The 21,995-nt window shown below is 43.9% G+C and overlaps 1 protein-coding gene and 1 pseudogene across 1 annotated transcript; both read left to right on the top strand.

Moving 5' to 3' along the window:
• Positions 1-4,577: 4,577 nt before the first annotated feature.
• On the top strand, positions 4,578-12,531 carry LOC125444751 (olfactory receptor 14A16-like). The gene is made up of 3 exons (XM_048517394.1): positions 4,578-4,664; positions 9,502-9,604; positions 11,527-12,531. The coding sequence occupies exon 3, from the start codon at positions 11,556-11,558 to the stop codon at positions 12,513-12,515; it is 960 nt and encodes a 319-aa protein (XP_048373351.1). The 5' UTR covers positions 4,578-4,664; positions 9,502-9,604; positions 11,527-11,555; the 3' UTR covers positions 12,516-12,531.
• A 7,876-nt stretch (positions 12,532-20,407) lies between these two features.
• Positions 20,408-21,016, top strand: LOC125444077 (annotated as a pseudogene).
• The last annotated feature ends 979 nt before the right edge of the window (positions 21,017-21,995 follow it).

Here is a 21,995-nt window from a genome sequence, read left to right on the forward strand (position 1 = left end):
GCATGCAAGCTACTGCCTTCCCAAAATAGGATGTGCTCTTATGCCCAAACCGCCACCGAGCTGTTAAACCAACAGCTCCCACCACAGCTTCAGCAGCCCAGAGTCACACAGCTCAGTGCGTGCCGCAAAGCCACTGCAACAGAGCATATCAGACGTCATTTTGCTCAGTGCGTGCCGTGAAGTCACTGCAACAGAGCAGCTCAGTTTCGCTCAGTGCATGCTGCAAAGCCATTGCAACAGAGCAGCTCAGTGCATGCCGTGAAGCCACTGCAACAGAGCATATCAGAGCATAACCAACATCATTTCACCAGATGTCCTGACGTCAATCTGATAAGTGTACTCTATCGGGCAAAGTCCGCTCCTCGAGCGCATAGGATATATCGCTATGGGGAATAACATCCCCTCCCATATCCTGTACAACCTGGGCTGCGGACCGACAAGCCTTAACCTTGGCTTTGTTTTCACTGGTGGGAGCAACTGCATCCCTCCAATTCCTCCGTTCCAATAAGCACGACTCGACAGCTTGGTCTGTGATGTCTTACGATGCAGCAAGCTCAGGTCAGGCTCCATGAGGATCCCTCTAAGTCCTCTGTTCTAGTAAGCACGACCAAACAGCTTGGTTTTTGGCATCGTACAACGCAGCAAGCTCAAGTCAGTCTCCATGAGGATCCGCAAGGCCACTCCCGTCAAGCCAGGAATGCCATTCTCTCCCACTTGTAGCACAACTCCATCAGGGAAGCCGAATTGAAGGACGGAATCCCGCAACCAGGGGAGTAGGGACCACCTCATGGACTTCGCCGCGTAACGACCAGCCCAGGACCCAACGCTATGGCGACGCGCCACCGGAACTATAAAAAGAACAGAGTTACAACAAAAGGTGAGGCCAGATGCACACACGAAAAGCCAAAGACTGCCAGCAGCCTCCAGCCTGAGTGGTCTGTAGCCTGAGTCTAGTCTGCGTGCAAGGAGACCCAGAAATCACAAGCAACACCGCAGAACAGCTGTGAATTGATATCTGGACACTGGTAATGCAGTCATGTGAGCCATCGGGTTGGCTCTAAATGCTGCCTGCATGGATGAATGCAAATGCAAAACAGGAAAGCGGGACTGCAACCCGCTACACACTTGTACTGTGGCAAGTGAATAACAGATCTTCTTCCTGCTCTGCCCAACAAATTAAAATTTTATAAAGCAACAATTTAAATGTTTCCAAAGGCTTGGAAAAAGGTAATATACTCTTTGTTCTCGCCCAGCATGGCAATGCCTCCCCATCAACCATGCACATGTCGACCCTTTGAAAGGCTAAAGGGGGCTGATGCTTTGGTGAACGGGGCAACAAGTTCACTGCACTGGAAAAAGCCATAACAGGCCAAAGCAGCGTTCTTAGGGGGCCCCTTTTTAATGGGCTGCCTATGGTCCTGTGGCCTAGGGGAATACCGCTGCCAACCGACCCTGGCCCTTCGGGATTCATGAGTGGGAATGGTCAGTGATTCCCAGGGGCTGACAAGTGTACGGCAAAATGAACCCCATACCTGGCCCAGTTTCAGGCTATTGACTGAAAACTAGGGCCTTACCTGCTTAGCCCAGATACCTAGTGTATCAAGCTAGAGTGCACTTTTGAGCTAGGCTCCACTGCACTAGGGCTGAAAGCACTCCACCATGCCCGCCTATATGATAGGCATAACCATATTTTTTGGGCAATGGAGCTGCAGATGCAGCTCTCTGAGCTATAAACAACTAGCCTGACAACCAATGCCCTTCTGAGCGGTATGATGATTCCATTAGCTATGGAGGCTTGGCCAGAGGTGGACCACATTGAGCAGCAGTGACAGCGCATCCCATCGCAAACCATGCTGCCCGAATCAGCTAGCTTGACGATGGAATCCCCGCCGAGGTTCCACTTGCTCTGGATCGATGAGGCAAACCAACCAGCCTGAGCTGTGTCCACCGATCCACACTCCAGTTGGCTGGCTCGACGAGACTAGGTAAAGAAAATAGAGAGAATTGAGGCTAACCATTCATTTTGTCAACTAACGATACCCATGGCTGACCGTACAAATTTGCTTTGGGGTGACTGTCCTCGGCCACTGCCGCAGCAGCACTTATGCCTGGTCGAACCTGGTCGAAAAAGGCTCTGGTGATAAATCTCCAGCCACTGCTAAGAGTAATGGCACAAACTCAGGACTGACCTAAGTATAAGCAAGATCCTGGAGTCTGCTTCAAATAGCCAATGCTGTTGGAGTGAAGACAGGTGCTGAAATAACATTATTTATTTTAAATTGATTACTTTGTGGTTATTAAGGTCTAAAAGATTGTTGTTCTAGCACTTCTCATCTGAATAAGACGTGGGATGCAATAAAATAAAGTCTATCATCCAAACAGGGGAGACCCATCCCCAGTGCAAGAAAGTGCCTGGAATTGCTGGCAATTGAGCTGGGACCACAGCTGCCTCCTTGACTGGGCATGAAGTTCCTGCGGTGTGGGTTTTAACCCAGTTCACCAGATTGCGTCCAGCAGTGACACAGTGTGTGACTGGCCTAGGGCCACCCATCAAACTTCCTGGAGCCAATGGGATTTTGTGTAGTTAGTCTCAGGTCCCAACTCATGCATGGTAAGGAACCCGCCAGCCCGATTGCAAGATTGCTCTACCCCCCCAGTATAACTGAACATGGAGGGGAAGACTGAACCCACTGCAACTAGTGGTCAAGTACTAAGAAAAAAAGGGGGGGGGGACTTGGAGGATCCCCTTGATGCCAGCTCACATAAATCGCCCACCATACTGGAGGGCGATTTATAAATACTGGAGGACTCTGTGCATGGTCGAGTGCTGTCCTAGTCCCATGGCTGATCTGGAACTGCCTCCAGCTACCATTGCTTTGTGGGCCAGGGAGCGGGAACAGTCCATCTGGCGACGAATTAAACTGTTGGCAATATCCGTGGTGACACCTGGAAAAACCAGCCTTAAAAGAAATACCAACTCCTGGGCTAAGAGCCTAACACTTGCTAAAGCGGCTGGATTGTCTGACAACTGCCCTGCCCATGCCACGCTAGGCTCTGACAGTATTATTTTTTTGCAGTGCATTGGTGAACACTGATGCTCAAAAGCTGTATGGTCGCCCGTGAATTGTGTAAACTGGGCCTAAAGGCCTTTTTCAGCGCTGCGACCCCGCTTGAATTCAAGGCCCTAAACCACCCTTGTGCTCATAAATCAATACCTGTGGAAAATACAGTGAGGACACATTCCCCTTAACAGAAAGAACCGTGGGCACAAAAACTTGGCAACGTGGGGGAACCCTGTCACCCATCAATGTCAACAATCCCTCCTAAGCGCTAGGAGGGAGCATGAAATCAAGTAGAAACGATTAAGGTCTTACTATCAGCTTAAGACTGGGTCCAGACGACTTGTGATAAAACCTTGAGTGTCGCTTAGTAGGCATAGAGGGATAATCATCTCCGATGGATTTGTGCATGGTATAAATATCAACATTGAACCAAATACAATCCGCTTTATCAGCAAGGAATCTGCCCAACCAGGGACAGTCCCAGTTAACCTCTGAGCTCTGACAAGCCAGGGTAGTCTGGTCAGCCAGCTCCAGCTGAAAGAATAATATATTTCAATGGCTGGCTATGTGTCTATAAATCTTAGAAAATTATTATCAATTATTATTATCAATTATTATTGATTACTAAGTTATTCAAAACCTTCCTGTCACCCGTATTGGGCTCAAGGCCTCTGACCAATTTAACAATATATCTTAGTGCCAAAAGAGCCTGATGGAAACATTAAATCCCGGAGTTTGCATGCCTCTGCCCTTTGGCAGGAAGAAGAAATCTTTTTCCTCCAGCTGGGTACAACCCCCAAGAATCTTGCCCGACTTCAGTTGGACACGGCTCTGGTGAAGAAATGGACAGTACTATGGTGCCAGGAAAATGGTAGGCAATTCCTTTTCCATCTCAACTACCATTTAGCAGTCCACCAAGGGCCCCTCAGGTGAGCCTTGGTATCTTAACATAGGTGAACTAATATGCACTGAAAATTAGTTGTCCCTGGCAGGGCTAGGACTCCATTGTTATGTACATTCTCACATGCCTCTTATAGAGACCCACAGTCCTGCAGGTGCTGCCAACTGCCTATGATCTGGGCAAACTTAGTGGTTGCCTGTTTTTTCCTAGGCTGGCTGCCTGGATTACTGAGATTGCCTAATTCCTAAAACTATCACTCCTAAACATTTCTCTTTGTTAACCTCAGTAATAAAATTAAATGCAGAGGGAAGTATTCCTCACCCCCACCCTGTGAGAGAATGAACTAGCCTGAAATGGGCGACTGTCTCTTTGTTCCCAGCCCGCCCTTTTCGTCAGGGCTCAAGCCCGCCCCTGGAAGAATTGAAGGCTAAAATGCCTGCTCGCAGCCTAAACAGCTAAAACTGCCGGGAGATTACAAGCAGGGGAGAAGGGAGGCAAGCTGCCTGCCCTCCGTCTGACTTGGAAACCACCTCAGGGGCAAGGCAGGGCGCAGAGAGAGGGAGGCGAATTGGAAGCCGCCTGTGTCCGCGCTACGAGTGCTCTGCAAGCTGCCTCAGCGCTACCCTGACAGGCGCTCCGACTATACACGGCTGAAAAGGCCGGCCGGGAGGCAATGACAGCTCCACGCCAACAGGCACTCGGTAGGTCTTCTAATGACGAGGAGAAACAGGCTTGCAGGCACCGGCTCTCCCTCCCTTCCTCCCTGCGCTCCTTCAAAGGCCTAAGCAAGGGGCCTCGAAGGAACAACCTCACTTTTCTGTCCCCTGCCTGACCGGGAGAAACAGGCTTGCCGGGAGAAACAGATTTACAGGCACCAGCTCTCCTTGCGTTTCTCCCCGCGCTCCTTCAAAGGCTTAAGCAAGGGGCCTCGAAGGAACGACCTCACTTTTCTGTCCCCTGCCTGACCGGGAGAAACAGGTTTGCCGGCACCAGCTCTCCTTGCGTTTCCCGTGCTCCTTCAAAGGCCTGAGCAAGGGGCCTCGAAGGAACGCCCTCTCTTTTCCATCCCCCGCCTTGCCGTTGTTAAGGCCTTTTGGGGGGGGGAAGGGAGGGGTGGTGGTTGTTGCGGACAAGCGTCCCTCTCGACCGCAACAACTGCTATGAGGCTCCCCCGCCGCTTTTTTCCTCTAGCAGCCACAGGCCTATCCTCAGCAAAATGGCGCATGCCGCTAAAAGTCGTGGCGCGCAACGAGGCCCCCCTTCCGCCCACTTCTTCGACGCCACTGTGCCGCCGATGCGTGCACTGTTGGCCCGTCGAAGTGGCGATCCCCAGCCGCAGGGATGGCTAAAAGCCGTGGCGCACGAGGCTCCCCACCTAGACTGCAGGGGGCGGGGGGTTTGCTCCCACCTGACGCCCCAACGAGCGCCCAATGCCGGCTGGGATGATCGCCCAGATTTGGGCGAACCGCTTGCCACAGCCCCCAGGGAGCAGGATTAAAGGCGCAAAACTGCGCCAGAGCAGGGGCTCTTAACGAGGCCGGCAAGAGAGAGCGCAGCACAAACGCTTCTCCTTTGAAAGCAGCCGGCCTCGAAGAGGCTGGTCCCCGCCGACGCAGCCCTTTATAGGCTGCTCAAGGCCCCTGTCACGTGCCGGCACCCGGCCACGTGACAGCCTCAGTCGGCCGGCGGGGAAGGAGGCTTCCACTCGTTCCTCCCCCCTTGCAATGGCGCCTCCAGGCTGAAGCCTGGGGCGCGATTTATCATCCATCCATCCATCCATCCATCCATCCATCCATCCATCCATCCATCCATCCATCCATCCATCCATCCATCCATCCATCCATCCATCCATCCATCCATCCATCTTCTCCTCTGTGTGTTTGTGTGTACGAGCGTTTACGTTTGGGACATTCCTTATTAAAATCTTTATATATAAAAAGACTTTATATATACATAAAGATTTTCTTAAGGAATTTCTCCAGCTTATACACACACTCTCTCTCACACACGGAGAGTCTTCTATCAAACTACAAGAATAGAACTCATAGAACCCATAGAAATTTACCAGTGGAAGGTATGAGGTATGTAATTGTTTGGAATGTTTGCTCTAACAATTGAAATAAATACCCATGATGTAGAAAAATAATCCAATATGGGATTAAGAGGCATTACTATTGCTAGATGTTTTCCTTCCGAAGAAGATGAAAGAGGGAAACACTCTGTGTTGATCAGAGGCTTGCTAGTTCTCACCATTTGATAGTTTGAGGTGTAGGGATTCTGTTATGGGATCATTGTGTAGAGAGTTGTAGGGAAGATCTAAAGTGAAAATTCTGGTTATTTGTAAGAACACTCAAGCAGAGATACCATAGTGTGGTAGGGAAGACTATGTCACAACACTAATGCAAAGATATTGGCCAGAATCCTATAGCATAATCCCGATCAAAGTTACATACTTGTAATTTCATCGAAGTTAGTGAGTTCAAAAGAGTATAATTCATCACAAGATTGTACTGTAAGGTTTCTGTTCTTAAAGGGAGTGGCGCGTGCGCGCGCGCACACACACAGATTATTCTATGAAACCCCAAGAATAGAAATCATAGACATTTACAGGAGGAGGAGATTTAGTATGTCACCATTTGAAGTGTTATCTTGAATCACAGAAATATATAGTTGTGATGTAGAAAAATTATCCATGGTACAAACATGAGTCATTATAACTGTTGGATATTTTCCTTTTGAAGAAGATCAAAAAGGGAAACAAAGGGAAAAGTTTTGGTTTGCTGCTAATTAGCTCCAATTATGGCAAGTTTGAGGTGTAACTCAAAGCTGATTTGTTATGGAATCATTGTCTAGTGAGTCATGGGGAAGATCTAAAGTGAAAAGTCCCTTTATTTGTAAGAAGAACCAAGCACAAACACCATAGTGAGGTGGGGAAGACAGTATCACAGCTCTAATTCTATGGCCATTTCCACACGAATGTGGAAGCGGCCGGGTCGGTGTACTTGACGCCGACCCGACAATGCTAGGACCGTCCGCATGGACGGTTCTAGAAAGAGCCAGGCAGCCGGCGCCACGGAGCGCCGGTGCCTGGCCGACCCGGCATGTCCCCAGGCCTCCGACACATCGCCGAGGCCTGGGGACACGCCCCCTGGCCCTGCGCACCTGCTCCAGCAGCGCAGGGCAGGGGGGCATGTCCCCAGGCCTCGGCGACGCGCCGGAGGCCCGGGGACAAGGTAAGTGCCAGGAGGGAGTGGGGGGGAGGCGTTCGCTCGGCAGCGGCTTCAAGGCAGCGTTTCCCCAACAAGAGCGCTTCCGAGCACTCTGGGGAAACGCCGGCTTCGCAGCGGTTGGGCGGCGCGAGGGCAGCGTGGCTGCGATGCAGCTGCACCCCCTGTGTGAATGGCGGCCTGGGGACGGCGTTTTTGCCATCCACAGGCCGCCATATTCCGCCCGTGCGGAAACGGCCAATGATACTGTCCAGAAACCTACAGCATAATCCTAATCAGAGCAACTTCTTTCTAAAGTCATGGAAGTCAGTGAGTTTAGAAGAGTAGAATTCATCACAGGATTATGCTGTTAAGTTTCAGTTTTTAAAGGGAGATGCATCTTCTACTGGTTCTTTCTTCCTGCAGCCCCATAAGCCATCTGAAACATTGATCTGGGGTTAACCAGAACTCAGAATCCTCTGAAATGAGATCCTCTGAAATGAGAGGATTTAGGTCAAATTGCCACTCCTACAAGAAAACCTTCAGATCCTTTAGTCTTCAGATACAAAGCTGTGTTAAATGCATAAAATCCTCTTGTAAAAACACTACAACTTACAAAAGTTAAAATCCCAACCCTAACCCTCCCCCTCCCCAAAACAGTAGCATCATAGAGGGGGCATCCATGGATTCTTGCCAATTGCTTGGATAAAAGAGGAAAATCTTTGCCAGGCTCCTTAACCCATAAAGAGTAGGCATCTGGTGAACCTCTGAGGGGAGGTTATTCCAAAGCCTGGGAGGAATCACAGACCCCTTCCGCACACGCAGAATAATGCATTTTCAAACCACTTTCACAACTGTTTGCAAGTGGATTTTGCTATTCTGCACAGCTTCAAAGAGCTTTGAAAGCAGTTTGAAAGTGCATTATTCTGCATGTGCGGAAGGAGCCACGGAAGAAGCCCTTCCACATTCCCCCACCTCCCATGTCTCAGAAGTGGGTTCCACAAGGAGAATATCACCCTGTGACCTGAGTGCTTGGGCAGGTACATATGGGTGCAGGTGGTTCTTTAGGTAGGCATAGCCGAGGACTTTTAGGGCTTTAACATCAACACATTCAATTGGGCCCAGAAGTGAATTTGGAACCAGTGCAGTTCCTTGAGGACTGACCTAACAAGTATTTGGTTACATGCATCAGCAAGCAGCTTAGCTGCAGCATGTTGAGCCAGCTCCAGCCTCTGGATCATCTTCAAGAATAATCCCATGTAAAGTGCATTATTGTAATCCAATCAGGAGTCTACCAGAGCATGTAACACCGTGGCTAGATCCCCTTTGTCCAGAAATAGGAAGAGCTAGTGATCCAGATGGAGCTGCTGGAGGGACTTCTGGCCATATCCGCCACCTGAACTTCAAAGGACAGAGAGAACCCAGGGAGAATTCAGGAATACACCTAGGTCTCACACCTGATCTTTCTGGGGCACAAAAACCTCATCCAAAACTGGGTGCCCCGGTTCTCATGGACTTGGGAACCCTGAATACAGACAACCTCCATCTTATCTGAATTTAGCTTTAGTTTATTGGCCCATAACTGCTTCCAGGCAATAGTCCAACACATAGAACACCTCTCGTGACTCTGATGAAATTGAGACATTGAGATGTGTTATCCGTCTAGTAGTCCAAATCCAAATCTCCTGATGACCTAGCCCAGTGGCTTCACATACATGTTAAACAGAATCAGGGACAGGACTGAGCTCTGGGAATCCCCAGACGGGAGCTCCGAGGATTGTGAAATCTGATATAATATCTGATATATCAGATATAATATCTGACATAATAGGAGTGGATTTTTCACCCATGACTTTGATCTTATTTCATGTCCTCAGATACAGACATTAATGCTGTATTAATTATCAATTCATGTTTATTTGGAAAACAGAAGAAACAATATAGCAGAGGGAAAAGGGTTTCAGCCTCAACTGGTAGTTAGGGGAGATGAACTCTTGGGAATAAGATGCCAAGCTCATAATATAAATGGAAATCTTTCTCATTTGTACAGTCATTTTGGTATTGGTTAGAATAGAATTCAGACTCCCTATTACAGCACATCCCACAACTAGATCTAAGAAATGTCTTGGGTGAAAAGATGTATGTGTTTAACCAGCTGGAGATTAAATTGAACTTGGCATTCTCAAAGCTTTTCTGTTTGATTGTATCATGTGTTTGTACTGCTGGTATCTTTGCTCTGTATCACAGTTTCCTGAAATCTTTTTAATTCTGAATTTTGTGTTGTTATTTCACACTATTTATCAATCTAATCATATGACCGTATGGAATGCAGACACAACATTTGTAAACAACAAGAGTCTCAACAGAAACTAACACTGGAAATCCCAAAATTCAAAAACAAACCCAGAACTACTTCGAAAGCTGTCTTCTCCAAGGTATTTAATAATATATATTTATACATATTAGACAATCAGTAAATGTGGTATTTGTGTTTATACAATGATTGCAGAAAAAATTAAAGTACTCCTTCCCATCAACTATAACTTAAACTTTACTATTTGAAATTGTTGTCTTGAGCACAAATACAAAATTGCAAACAGATGGCTCAAGTCAGCAGGAGGATTCAAATAATTTAACAGCCGGTTCCAATGGTGGGATTCAAATAAATTAACAACTGGTTGTTTACAAGCACCATTTTAACAACCTGTTCTGCCGAAGTGGTGCGAACCGGCTGAATCCCACCCCTGGCTCAACTGCAAAATAAGAGAGCGAATTGGAGCTCAATAATATCCACATATTCAGTCTCTACGAATAGATTATTCTGTATGCATCACATCAATGCATGAATAAGGTACAGCCATGTCAAGTTATTGTGTGAGGTCTGAATAGTTTCCAATCAAGTTGACACCATCTATCAGCATGGAATTTGTACAAGTGTAATGAATGTCATTTAATATAAGGAGACTGATTTTGAGGACAGCAGGGAAGAGACCTAATTACTCTCCATTTTGTTTGTAATGAATGATTTTCTCCACCTTGAGCTGAATCCAATCCAATCCAAAAACCTTTATTAGGCATAAACTAGAAGTACCATACATTCCAAGTACAAAAACAGGATCATTGTTATATATCATGTAGAACATGGATAAAACGTAGCAACTGCTTCAGAAATTTCTACATTAGGGCTGTACAATAGCTTAGACATTTTTAGTGGTGGGGATCTCTATGCTGGGGATCATTAGGAAAGGAATTGAGAATAAAACTGCAAAGATTGTCATGCCCTTATATAAAGCAGTGGTGCGACCGCACTTGGAGTACTGTGTCCAGTTCTGGTCGCCGCATCTCAAAAAGGATATTGAGGAGATAGAAAAAGTGCAGAGAAGGGCAACAAGGATGATTGAGGGACTGGAGCACCTTCCCTATGAGGAGAGGCTGCAGCGTTTGGGACTCTTTAGTTTGGAGAGGAGACGTCTGAGGGGGGATATGATTGAAGTCTATAAAATTATGCATGGGGTAGAAAATGTTGACAGAGAGAAATTTTTCTCTCTTTCTCACAATACTAGAACCAGGGGGCATTCATTGAAAATGCTGCGGGGAAGAATTAGGACTAATAAAAGGAAACACTTATTCACACAACGTGTGATTGGTGTTTGGAATATGCTGCTACAGGAGGTGGTGATGGCCACTAACTTGGATAGCTTTAAAAGGGGCTTGGACAGATTTATGGAGGAGAAGTCGATTTATGGCTACCAATCTTGATCCTCTTTGATCTGAGATTGCAAATGCCTTAACAGACCAGGTGCTCAGGAGCAACAGCCGCAGAAGGCCATTGCTTTCACATTCTGCATGTGAGCTCCCAATGGCACCTGGTGGGCCACTGCGAGTAGCAGAGAGCTGGACTAGATGGACTCTGGTCTGATCCAGCTGGCTTGTTCTTATGTTCTATGTTCTTAGTTTGTCTGAGAGAAACATAAATTCTAGAGGTAGTAAAGTTCCCAGATCGGTTCTAATATCATTATACCTCAAACAGTAAAGCAGGATATGAGGGACTGAGTCCATAGTGTTGGGACAGTACCGACAACAACGCTCACTTTGTGAGATGTTAAGGAAATGATCTTGAAGATAGACAGAGGGGAATGAGTTGCACCTGGCTCTTGTCATGACCCATCTGCACTTATAATTAACAAGCTGTTCTAAATATAGAGCCGGGCTAGATTTCGGGGGGTGGGGGGGGTGGGGGGGGTGCTTGAGCTGAATACCGAGCTGCTTTGAAGACTAATATGGTCAAGCAAGAAAGCCAAATTAGTTGTTTATTGACATTACTAAAATGAACTGATTTCTGTAATATATTCTACAGATAGACGGAAGCTGGATATTGAGGACACAATGCCCAATCTTACCTCTACATCTGACTTCCTGCTCTTGGAATTCTCTGACATTCGAGATCTACAGATGTTACACTTCTTTGTGTTCTTTGCAGTATACCTGACTGCTGTGACTGGCAATCTTCTTATCATCCTTGCTGTAGCTGTGGATCACCATCTGCGCACCCCCATGTTCTTCTTTCTCATGAACCTGGCTGTTCTGGACCTTGGATCAGTTTCTGTCTTGGTACCCAAAGCCATGGCCAACTCTCTCATGAACAGCAGGTCAATTTCTTATTCAGGATGCGTAGCTCAAGTTTTCTTCTTCTTCTTCTTTGGAGGGTCAGATTTTGCAATCTTGGCAATAATGGCACATGATCGTCATATTGCTATCTGCAATCCATTGCAATATGAGACCATTATGCACAGAGGAGCCTGCATTCAGATGGCGGTCAGTGCATGGATTACTGGTATATTCTATGGTGTGTTAAATACTGGGGGAACTTTTGCTATCACCTTCTGCTCCAACATGATTGATCAGTTCTTCTGTGAAGTACCACAAATGCTAAAACTTGCCTGTTCAGACATGTATCTAGTGGAAGTTGGTTTAATTATCTTTAGCATTTGTCTTGGAATAGGATGCTTCATTTTCATCATTGTCACTTACATGCAGATTTTTTCAGCAGTGCGCAGAATCCCTTCCATCCATGGTCAGAAAAAGGCCATCTCCACTTGCCTTCCCCACCTCACTGTGGTCTGTTTGCTTGTATTTAGTGGAATCTTTGGCTATGTGAGGCCTCGTAGTTACTCTTCATCTGTCATGAAAGCTCTTTTTGCAATAATTTATGCAGTAGTTCCTCCTTTGCTCAATCCATTCATTTATAGCATGAGAAACAAAGAAATCAAGACTGCCTTGTTGAAGCTCTGTGATTGTGGGCATTTTTCTAAAACAATTACATGTCACAACACTAATGCAAAGTAAAGTTTTTCTACAGAAACTGGGTTGAATCATCTTCTGCAGAGTATTCTCCTTTCTGTGTGCACTTCAAATATAATTGACAGAAAAAATTTGGTTGAATTTTCTGACAGTACTTCAGACGGTGCTGTTAGAGGGCAAATTGGTGAGGGTTTGAAAATATGATGTTGAGTGTTGTGAAATTAAAAGGAAAGGAATTCCTCCCAAACAGGTAACTGCAATGATGAGGAGGGGGGCTTTAGAAACACCCTTCTTACCTAAGGGGCATCTTCCTCTCTTGTAAGACTTCTTTTCCTGGCTAATGTAGCCATAGATCCAACCTAATGATTCCATTGATGACACAAATCATCAATGTCGCCTTTTTGGCACATTGAAAATTGTCTGTCAATATTTCCCTTAGTTTGGTATTTTGTAGTCCTCCAAGACAGCTCTCTACTGGACCCAGTACATGTACTGGCAAAATTCACAATTCCACATACAATTTAGTGGGAAATTAAAATAAGAAATTTAAAGAAATTGATCTGGCCCATTTTTATTTCATACTGATGAAATTGTATTTATGATGGGGATATGTATCTTTCAGATATGTTATGTAATCTATTTTCAACTATTCATTGTCATGTAATAGGTAGGATTTGACTAGAATCTTGGAAACCCAGATTCAAATCCTTACTCTGCCATCAAACACACTAGGTGACCTTTGGCCAATCATGTATTCTCAGTTTAACCTACCTTGAAAAGTTGTTGAGAATATAAAGTGGAGATAGGAAAACAGTGTAAGTCTGAGCTTCTTTGAACAAAGACACAATATACAACTCAATAATGTTTTGTTACTCTATTTAAAATAAAGATTTTCTTAATTAATGTCTCCATCTTACATACATAAAACCTTTATTAGGCATAAAACGAATATAACAACCAGCATTATCCAGACAGATGTTCCATATATAAAACCACCACAGGTATTATTCCAAGGTTCCTAAAAGGAACCTAGCTACAGAATTTAAAATCACAGAAGAAGAGTTGTTTAGTAGGAATGCCACCTTCCCAGCAACAGAGTATTCCTTAAACTTAGCAGGAAGGAAGGTCAAAAGCCTGGTCCTAGCTTCCTCGTATTTGGGGCAGTTGAGCATTATATGTTCCATGGATTGCACCACTATAGTACAGTGGGGGCATTTCCGCTCTTGCGAGTCAATTTTAAGAAACCTCCCTTGGAGTACAGAACAAGGGAAGGAATTACAATGAGCCCTTGTGTATATCCATCTCAGCTTGGGCTCTTGGAGTATACTCAGATAGTCTGCCATCACATTGGTTTTGAATTTGATGTTGAAAAAGAAGGGGGAACAGTTACTTCGCGCTTGGTCTTGTAGAACTTGTAGCTCCTGGTCAAGGAGTCGCCTTTTTAGTTGAAAAAAGAGTTCGGAAGGAGGTAGCATTTGCAAAGACTCCCAGGAGAATCCCAGGGAAAGTATTTTAATTTCAACTGCCCGCCACCACTTAGATCCATGGAGCTGGGGGAGGATATGATTGATAAGGCTACCAGTGTCCGAATTAAAGCACAGGCGAACCCAGAACTTAAGGGTGGCCAGCCAAGCTTTCGTAACCAGCAGATGCTGTCCCGCTTCCAAACAGAGTGCAGCATAAGGAATGCAATGTGGCACTCCGAATATTTTGTATAAGAAGGCTGACTGGATCCTTTCAACTTTTTGGCTCCAAGCATTAATCCACAGGGGGATTCCATAGAGCAATTGAGGAATCACTTTCATGTTAAAGACTCTAACTGCGGCAGGGATAAACCTATTGCCTTTCGTAAAGAAAAAGTTCTCCACACCCACCACAGTAGCCCTACAAGCTGTCATGGCTAGGTCTCTGTGTTTATACCAACAGGCTTTATGATGGAAAACGATTCCTAAATATTTGCAGAACTTGACTTGTTCAACCAATGCACCATCTAACATCCATCTACTGGGTTTATAAATGTTAGCAAATACAACCACCTTAGATTTAGCAGGGTTGAATGTCTCCATCTTAAACACTCACACACAAACACAGAGTCTTCTATCAAATACCAAGATCTATGGCTACCAATCTTGATCTTCCTTGATCTGATATTGCAAATGCTTTAGCAGACCAGGTGCTCAGGAGCAGCAGCAGCAGAAGGCCATTGCTTTCACATCCTGCACATGAGCTCCCAAAGGCACCTGGTGGGCCACTGCGAGTAGCAGAGTGCTGGACTAGATGGACTCTGGTCTGATCCAGCAGGCTAGTTCTTATGTTCTTATGTTCTTAAGAATAGAACTCACAGAAACATACCAAAGGAAGAGACATAAGGTATGTAACGTTTGATGTGTTTGCTCTAACCCTTGAAATAAATGTCTGTGAAATAGAAAAATAACCCAAGGTGGAAACAAGGGACATTACTATTGTTAGATGTTTTCCTTCTGAAGAAGATGGAAGGGTTGGCCTGAGAGACATGCTAGCTCCCACCATTTGATAGTTTGAGGTGTAGCTCAAAGTTGATATGAGGGTTCTGTTACGGGATCATATAAGAACATAAGAAACATAAGAACATAAGAAAAAGCCTTGCTGGTTCAGACCAAAGTCCATCTTGTCCAGCGCTCTGCTGCTCACAGTGGCCCACCAGATGCCTTTGGGAACTCACATGCAGGATGTGAAAGCAATGGCCTTCTGCTGCTTCCGAGCACCTGGTCTGCTAAGGCATTTGCAATCTCAGATCAAGGAGGATCAAGATTGGTAGCCATAGATCGACTCCTCCATAAATCTGTCCAAGCCTCTTTTAAAGCAATCCAGGGCCGTTTCCGCACGGCCCTTTTATGGCGCCCTGGGGATGGCAAAAATGCCATTCCCAGGGAGCCATTTGCACAGGCGGCGCTGCTGCAACACAGCAGTGCCGACCTGGCTTTGCTCCCCCTCCCCCAGGGCGGCGTCAGGCCGCCCTAAAAAACACCCCTTTAAAGGGTTGTTTTTGCCCCAACAGCGTGTTCCCGGCGGCGCGGTGCGAACGGCACCGCCAGGAACACACTGTTTCCCTTCCCTTTCCCACTCACCTTGTCTCCGTCGTCGGCCTGCTGGCCTCCGAAGCCCCTCCCTCACTGTCCTCCGACCCCTGGAGGTCGGAGGGCAGCGTGGGCGGGGCTTCGGAGGCCAGCAGGCCGACGATGGGGACAAGGTGAGTGGGAAAGGGAAGGGGGCAGAGGTGGCTCCATGCGGAGCCGCCTGACGTCCACCGGCCTCTCCTGAGGGCATGCGAACAGCCTCCGCCCCCACGCCAGCAGAATTCTTGCCGGCTTGGGGGCGCCTGGGGGGCCATTGTCTGTGAGTCTGTGGGGAAGATCTAAAGTGAAAAGTCCCTTTATTTGTAAGAAGAACCAAGCAGAAACACCATAGTGAGGTGGGGAAGACAGTATCACAGCTCTAATTCAATGATACTGTCCAGAAACCTACAGCATCATCCTAATCAGAGCAACTTTCTAAAGTCATGGAAGTCAGTGAGTTTAGAAGAGTAGAATTCATCACAGGATTATGCTGTTAAGTTTCAGTTTTTAAAGGGAGATGCATCTTCTACTGGTTCTTTCTTCCTGCAGCCCCATAAGCCATCTGAAACTTTGATCTGGGGTTAACCAGAACTCAGAATCCTCTGAAATGAGATCCTCTAAAATGAGTATCCTCTGAAATGAGATGATTTAGGTCAAATTGCCACTCCTACAAGAAAACCTAAAGATCCTTTAGTCTTCAGATCCAAAGCTGTGTTAAATGCATAAAATCCTCTTGTAAAAACACTACAACTTACAAAAGTTAAAATCCCAACCCTAACCCTTCCCGTCCCCAAAACAGTAGCATCATAGAGGGGGCATCCATGGATTCTTGCCAATTGCTTGGATAAAAGAGGAAAATCTTTGCCAGGCTCCTTAACCCATAAAGAGTAGGCATCTGGTGAACCTCTGAGGAGAGGTTATTCCAAAGCCTGGGAGGAATCACAGAAGAAGGCCTTCACATTCCCTCACCTCCAATGTCTCAGAAGTGGGTTCCACAAGGAGAATATCACCCAGTGATCTGAGTGCTTGGGCAGGTACATATGGGTGCAGGTGGTTCTTTAGGTAGGCATAGCCCAGGACTTTTAGGGCGTCAACATCAATACATTCAATTAGACCCAGAAGTGAATTGGGAACCAGTTCCTTGAGGACTGACATAACAAATATTTAGTCACATGCATCAGCAAGCAGCTCCATGCATGAGCCAGCTCCAGCTTCTGGATCATCTTCAAGAATAATCCTATGTAATCTTCAAGAATAATCCTGTTAAGTGCATCCCCCTCCAGGGGAGGGCGGTATAAAAATGTAATAAATAAATAAATAAATAAATAAATAAATAAATAAATAAATAAATAACTAAGTAACTAAGTAACTAAGTAACTAAGTAACTAAGTAAATAAATAAATAAATAAGTAAATAAGTAACTAACTAACTAACTAAGTAACTAAGTAACTAACTAACTAACTAACTAACTAACTAACTAAGTAAATAAATAAATAAATAAATAAATAAATAAATAAATAAATAAATAAATAAATAATCCAATCAGGAGTTTCCAGAGCATGTAACACCGTGGCTGGATCCCCTTTGTCCAGAAATAAGAAGAGCTAGTGATCCAGATGGAGCTGCTGGAGGGACTTCTGGCCACATCCACCACCTGAACTTCAAAGGACAGAGAGAACCCAGGGAGAATTCAGGAATACACCTAGGTCTTACACCTGAACTTTCTGGGGCACTAAAACCTCATCCAAAACTGGGTGCCCCAGTTCTCATGGACTTGGGAACCCTGAATACAGACAACCTCCATCTTATCTGAATTTAGCTTTAGTTTATTGGCCCATAACTGCTTCCAGGCAATAGTCCAACACATACAACACCTCTCCTGACTCTGATGAAATGGAGACATTGAGATGTGTTATCCATCTAGTAGTGACATCCAAATCCAAATCTCCTGATGACCTAGGCCAGTGGCTTCATATACACGTTAAACAGAATCAGGGACAGGACTGAGCCCTGAGGATCCCCAGACGGGAGCTCCGAGGATTGTGAAATCTGATATAATATCTGATATATCAGATGCAATATCTGACATAATAGGAATGGATTTTCCACCCATGACTTTGATCTTATTTCATGTACTCAGATACAGACATTAATGCTGTATTAATTATCAATTCATGTTTGTTTGGAAAACAGAAGAAACAACATAGCAGAGGGAAAAGGGTTTCAGCCTCAACCTGTAGTTAGGGGAGATGAACTCTTGGGAATAAGATGCCAAGCTCATAATATAAATGGAAATCTTTCTCATTTGTACAGTCATTTTGGTATTGGTTAGAATAGAATTCAGACTCCCTATTACAGCATATCCTACAACTAGATCTAAGAAATGTCTTGGGTGAAAAGATGTATGTATTTAACCAGCTGGAGATTAAATTGAACTTGGCGTTCTCAAAGCTTTTCTGTTGATTGTATCCTGTGTTTGTAGTGCTCTGTATCACAGTTGCCTGAACTCTTTTTAATTCTGAATTTTGTGTTTGTATTTCACACTATTTATCAATCTAATCATATGACCATATGGAATGCAGATGCAACATTTGTAAACAACAAGAGTCTCAACAGAAACTAACACTGGAAATCCCAAAATTCAAAAACAAACCCAGAACTACTTCAAAAGCTCTAAGGTATTTAATAATATATGTATACATATTAGACAATCAGTACATGCGGTGTTTGCGTTTAGAGAATTATTGCAGAAAAAAATTAAAGTACACCTTCCCATCAACTATAACTTGAACTTTACTGTTTGAAATCGTTGCCTTGAGCACAAATACAAAATTGCAAACAGATGGCTCAAGTCAGTGGGAGGATTCAAATAATTTTTTTTAAATATGCTTTATTGAAAATTTAAAAGAAGTTACAAAATTAAAAAAAGGAAAGAGATGAATGAATAGATATAAGAAGCATAAATAGGTATATCTATAATAATTTGGTTGTATACATTTTCTTACTGTATTAGCTTCAATTTCATTAGCATTATAAGTTCATTCACTTATTGCTTGTCATTGAATACAAAACGATAATTTTTCCTTTAACAGTATAATAGTTATAGTGATAGAGAGACGACTTCATATACAGCTGAGTTTTGTTGCATAGAAAAAAGGGGGGAGGGAGAGAAGTGTAGAGTAGGGAGGGTAGGGAGTGGTTTAGAAGGGGGGAAAAAAAGAAAAAACCAAATGTTTAAAATTTGACTTCTCCTTCAACAATAGATCTATGATCTTTTAATATCTCAATTTATGTAAGTTAAGAAGCTAACATTCGTTATTATGTTCTCTTGGATGCCAGTCGTTGTCATCCTTGTCCTTAATCAACAAAAAAAAAAGCTTAACAGTAATACTTTCTATAAAGTTACCTAGTATTCTACATTATTGCTATGCTTATAATACAACAACTAATAGTTATAGGATTCAAATAATTTAACAGCCGGTTCCAATGGTGGGATTCAAATAAATTAACTGGTTGTTTACAAGCACCATTTTAACAACCTGTTCTGCCGAAGTGGTGCGAACCGGCTGAATCCCACCCCTGGCTCAAGTGAAAAATAAGAGTGCGAATTGGAGCTCATGAATATCCACATATTCAGTCTCTACGAATAGATTATGCTGTATGCATCACATCAATGCATGAATAAGGTACAGCCATGTCAAGTCTGATCCCAAGGTCTGATATAGTTTCCAATCAAATTGACACCATCTATCAGCGTGGAATTTGTGCAAATGTAATAAATGCCATTGAATATAAGAAGATTGATTTTGAGGACAGCAAGGAAGAGACTTCATTACTCTCCATTTTGTTTGTAATGAATGATTTTCTCCACCTTGAGCTGAATCCAATCCAATCCAATAACCTTTATTAGGCATAAACCAGAAGTACCATACATTCCAAGTACAAAAATAGGATCATTGTTATATATCATGTAGAACATGGATTAAAATGTAGCAACTGCTTCAGAAATTTCTACATCAGGGCTGTTAAATAGCTTAGACATTTTTAGTTTGTCTGAGAGAAACATAAATTCTAGAGGTAGTAAAGCTCCCAGATCGGTTCTCATATCATTATACCTCGAACTGTAAAGCAGGATATGAGGGATTGAGTCCATAGCGTTGGGACAGTACCGACAACAATGCTCACTTTGTGAGATGTTAAGGAAACGACCTTGAAGATAGACAGAGGGGAATGAGTTGCACCTTGCTCTTGTCATGACCCACCTGCACTTATAATTAACAAGCTGTTCTAAATATAGAGCAGGGCTAAATTTTTTTTTGGGGGGGGGGTGCTTGAGCTGAATACTGAGCTGCCTTGAAGACTAATATGGTCAAGCAAGAAAGCCAAATTAGTTGTTTATTGACATTACTAAAATGAACTTATTTCTGTAATATATTCAACAGGTAAACTGACTCTGGATATTGAGGGCACAATGCCCAACCTTACATCTACATCTGACTTCCTGCTCTTGGAATTCTCTGACATTCGAGATCTACAGATGTTACACTTCTTTGTGTTCTTTGCAGTATACCTGACTGCAGTGACTGGCAATCTTCTCATCATCCTTGCTGTAGCTGTGGATCACCATCTGCACTAACTCTACATGTTCTCTTTTTCTCATGAACCTGGCTGTTCTTGGACCTTGGATCAGTTTCTGTCTTGGTGCCCAAAGTGCCATACAACTCTCTCATGAACAGCAGGTCAATTCTCTTATTCAGGCTGTGTAGCTCAAGTTTTCTTCTTCTTCTTCTTTGGAGGGTCAGATTTTGCTATCTTGATTAATAATGGTGACATGATCATTATATTGCTATCTGCAATCCATTGCAATATGAGACCATTATGCACAGAGGAGCCTGCATTCAGATGGCAGTCAGTGCATGGATTACTGGTATATTCTAGAAAGAACATGTAGCGGTGTTAAATACTGGGGGAACTTTTGCCATCACCTTCTGTTCCAACATGATTGATCAGTTCTTCTGTGAAGTACCACAGATGCTAAAACTTGCCTGTTCAGAACAGTATCTAGTGGAGGTTGGTTTAATTATCTTTAGCATTTTTCTTGGAATAGGATGCTTCATTTTCATAATTGTCACTTACGTGCAGATTTTTGCAGCAGTGTTCAAAATCCCTTCTGTGCATGGTCAGAAAAAGGCCATCTCCACTTGCCTTCCCCACCTCACTGTAGTCTGTTTGCTTGTATTTAGTGGAATCTTTGGCTATGTGAGGCCTCGTAGTTACTCTTCATCTGTCATGAAAACTCTTTTTGCAATAATTTATGCAGTAGTTCCTCCTTTGCTCAATCCATTCATTTATAGCATGAGAAACAAAGAAATCAAGATTGCCTTGTTGAAGCTCTGTGATTGTGGGCATTTTTCTAAAACAATTACATGTCACAACACTAATGCAAAGTAAAGTTTTTCTACAAAAACTGGGTTGAATCATCTTCTGCAGATGATTCTGTGTGCACTTCAAATGTAATTGACAGGAAAGATTTGGTTGAATTTTCTGACAGTACTTCAGATGGTGCTGTTAGAGGGCAAATTGGTTAGTCTCCCCTGCTCCACAGTATGTACCTGTAAGGGTTGAAAATATGATGTTGAGTGTTGTGAAATTAAAAGGAAAGGAATTCCTCCCAAACAGGTATCTGCAATGATGAGGAGGGGGGGCTTCAGAGACACCCTTCTTACGTAAGGGGCTTCTTCCTCTCTTGTAAGACCTCTTTTCCTGGCTAAGGTAGCCATAGATGCAACCTAATGATTCCATTGATGACACAAATAATCAATGTCGCCTTTTTGGCACATTGAAAATTGTCTGTCAATATTTCCCTTGGTTTGGTATGTTGTAGTCCTCCAAGACAGCTCTTTACTGGACCCAGTACATGTACTGGCAAAATTCACAATTCCACATACAATTTAGTAGGAAATTAAAATAAGAAATTTAAAGACATTGATCTGGCCCATTTTTATTTCATACTGATGAAATTGTATTTATGATGGGGATATGCATCTATCAGATATGATATGTAATCTATTTTCAACTATCCATTGTCATGTAATAGGTAGGTTTTGACTAGAATCTTGGAAACCCAGATTCAAATCCTTACTCTGCCATCAAACACACTAGGTGACCTTTGGCCAATCATGTATTCTCAGTTTAACCTACCTTGAAAAGTTGCTGAGAATATAAAGTGGAGATAGGAAAACAGTGTAAGTCTGAGCTTCTTTGAACAAAGACACGATATACAACTCAATAATGTTTTGTTACTGTATTTAAAATAAAGATTTTCTTAATTAATGTCTCCATCTTAAACACTCACACACAAACACAGAGTCTTCTATCAAAACCAAGATCGATTGCTACCAATCTTGATCCTCCTTGATCTCAGATTGCA

This window comes from Sphaerodactylus townsendi, linkage group LG15 (genome assembly GCF_021028975.2).
Source record: "Sphaerodactylus townsendi isolate TG3544 linkage group LG15, MPM_Stown_v2.3, whole genome shotgun sequence".
In the NCBI taxonomy this organism is placed as follows: Eukaryota; Metazoa; Chordata; class Lepidosauria; order Squamata; family Sphaerodactylidae; genus Sphaerodactylus; species Sphaerodactylus townsendi.

Excerpts from the sequence above, each read along its gene's own strand:
- LOC125444751 (XM_048517394.1), top strand. The coding sequence starts at position 11,556 with ATGCCCAATCTTACCTCTACATCTGACTTCCTGCTCTTGGAATTCTCT.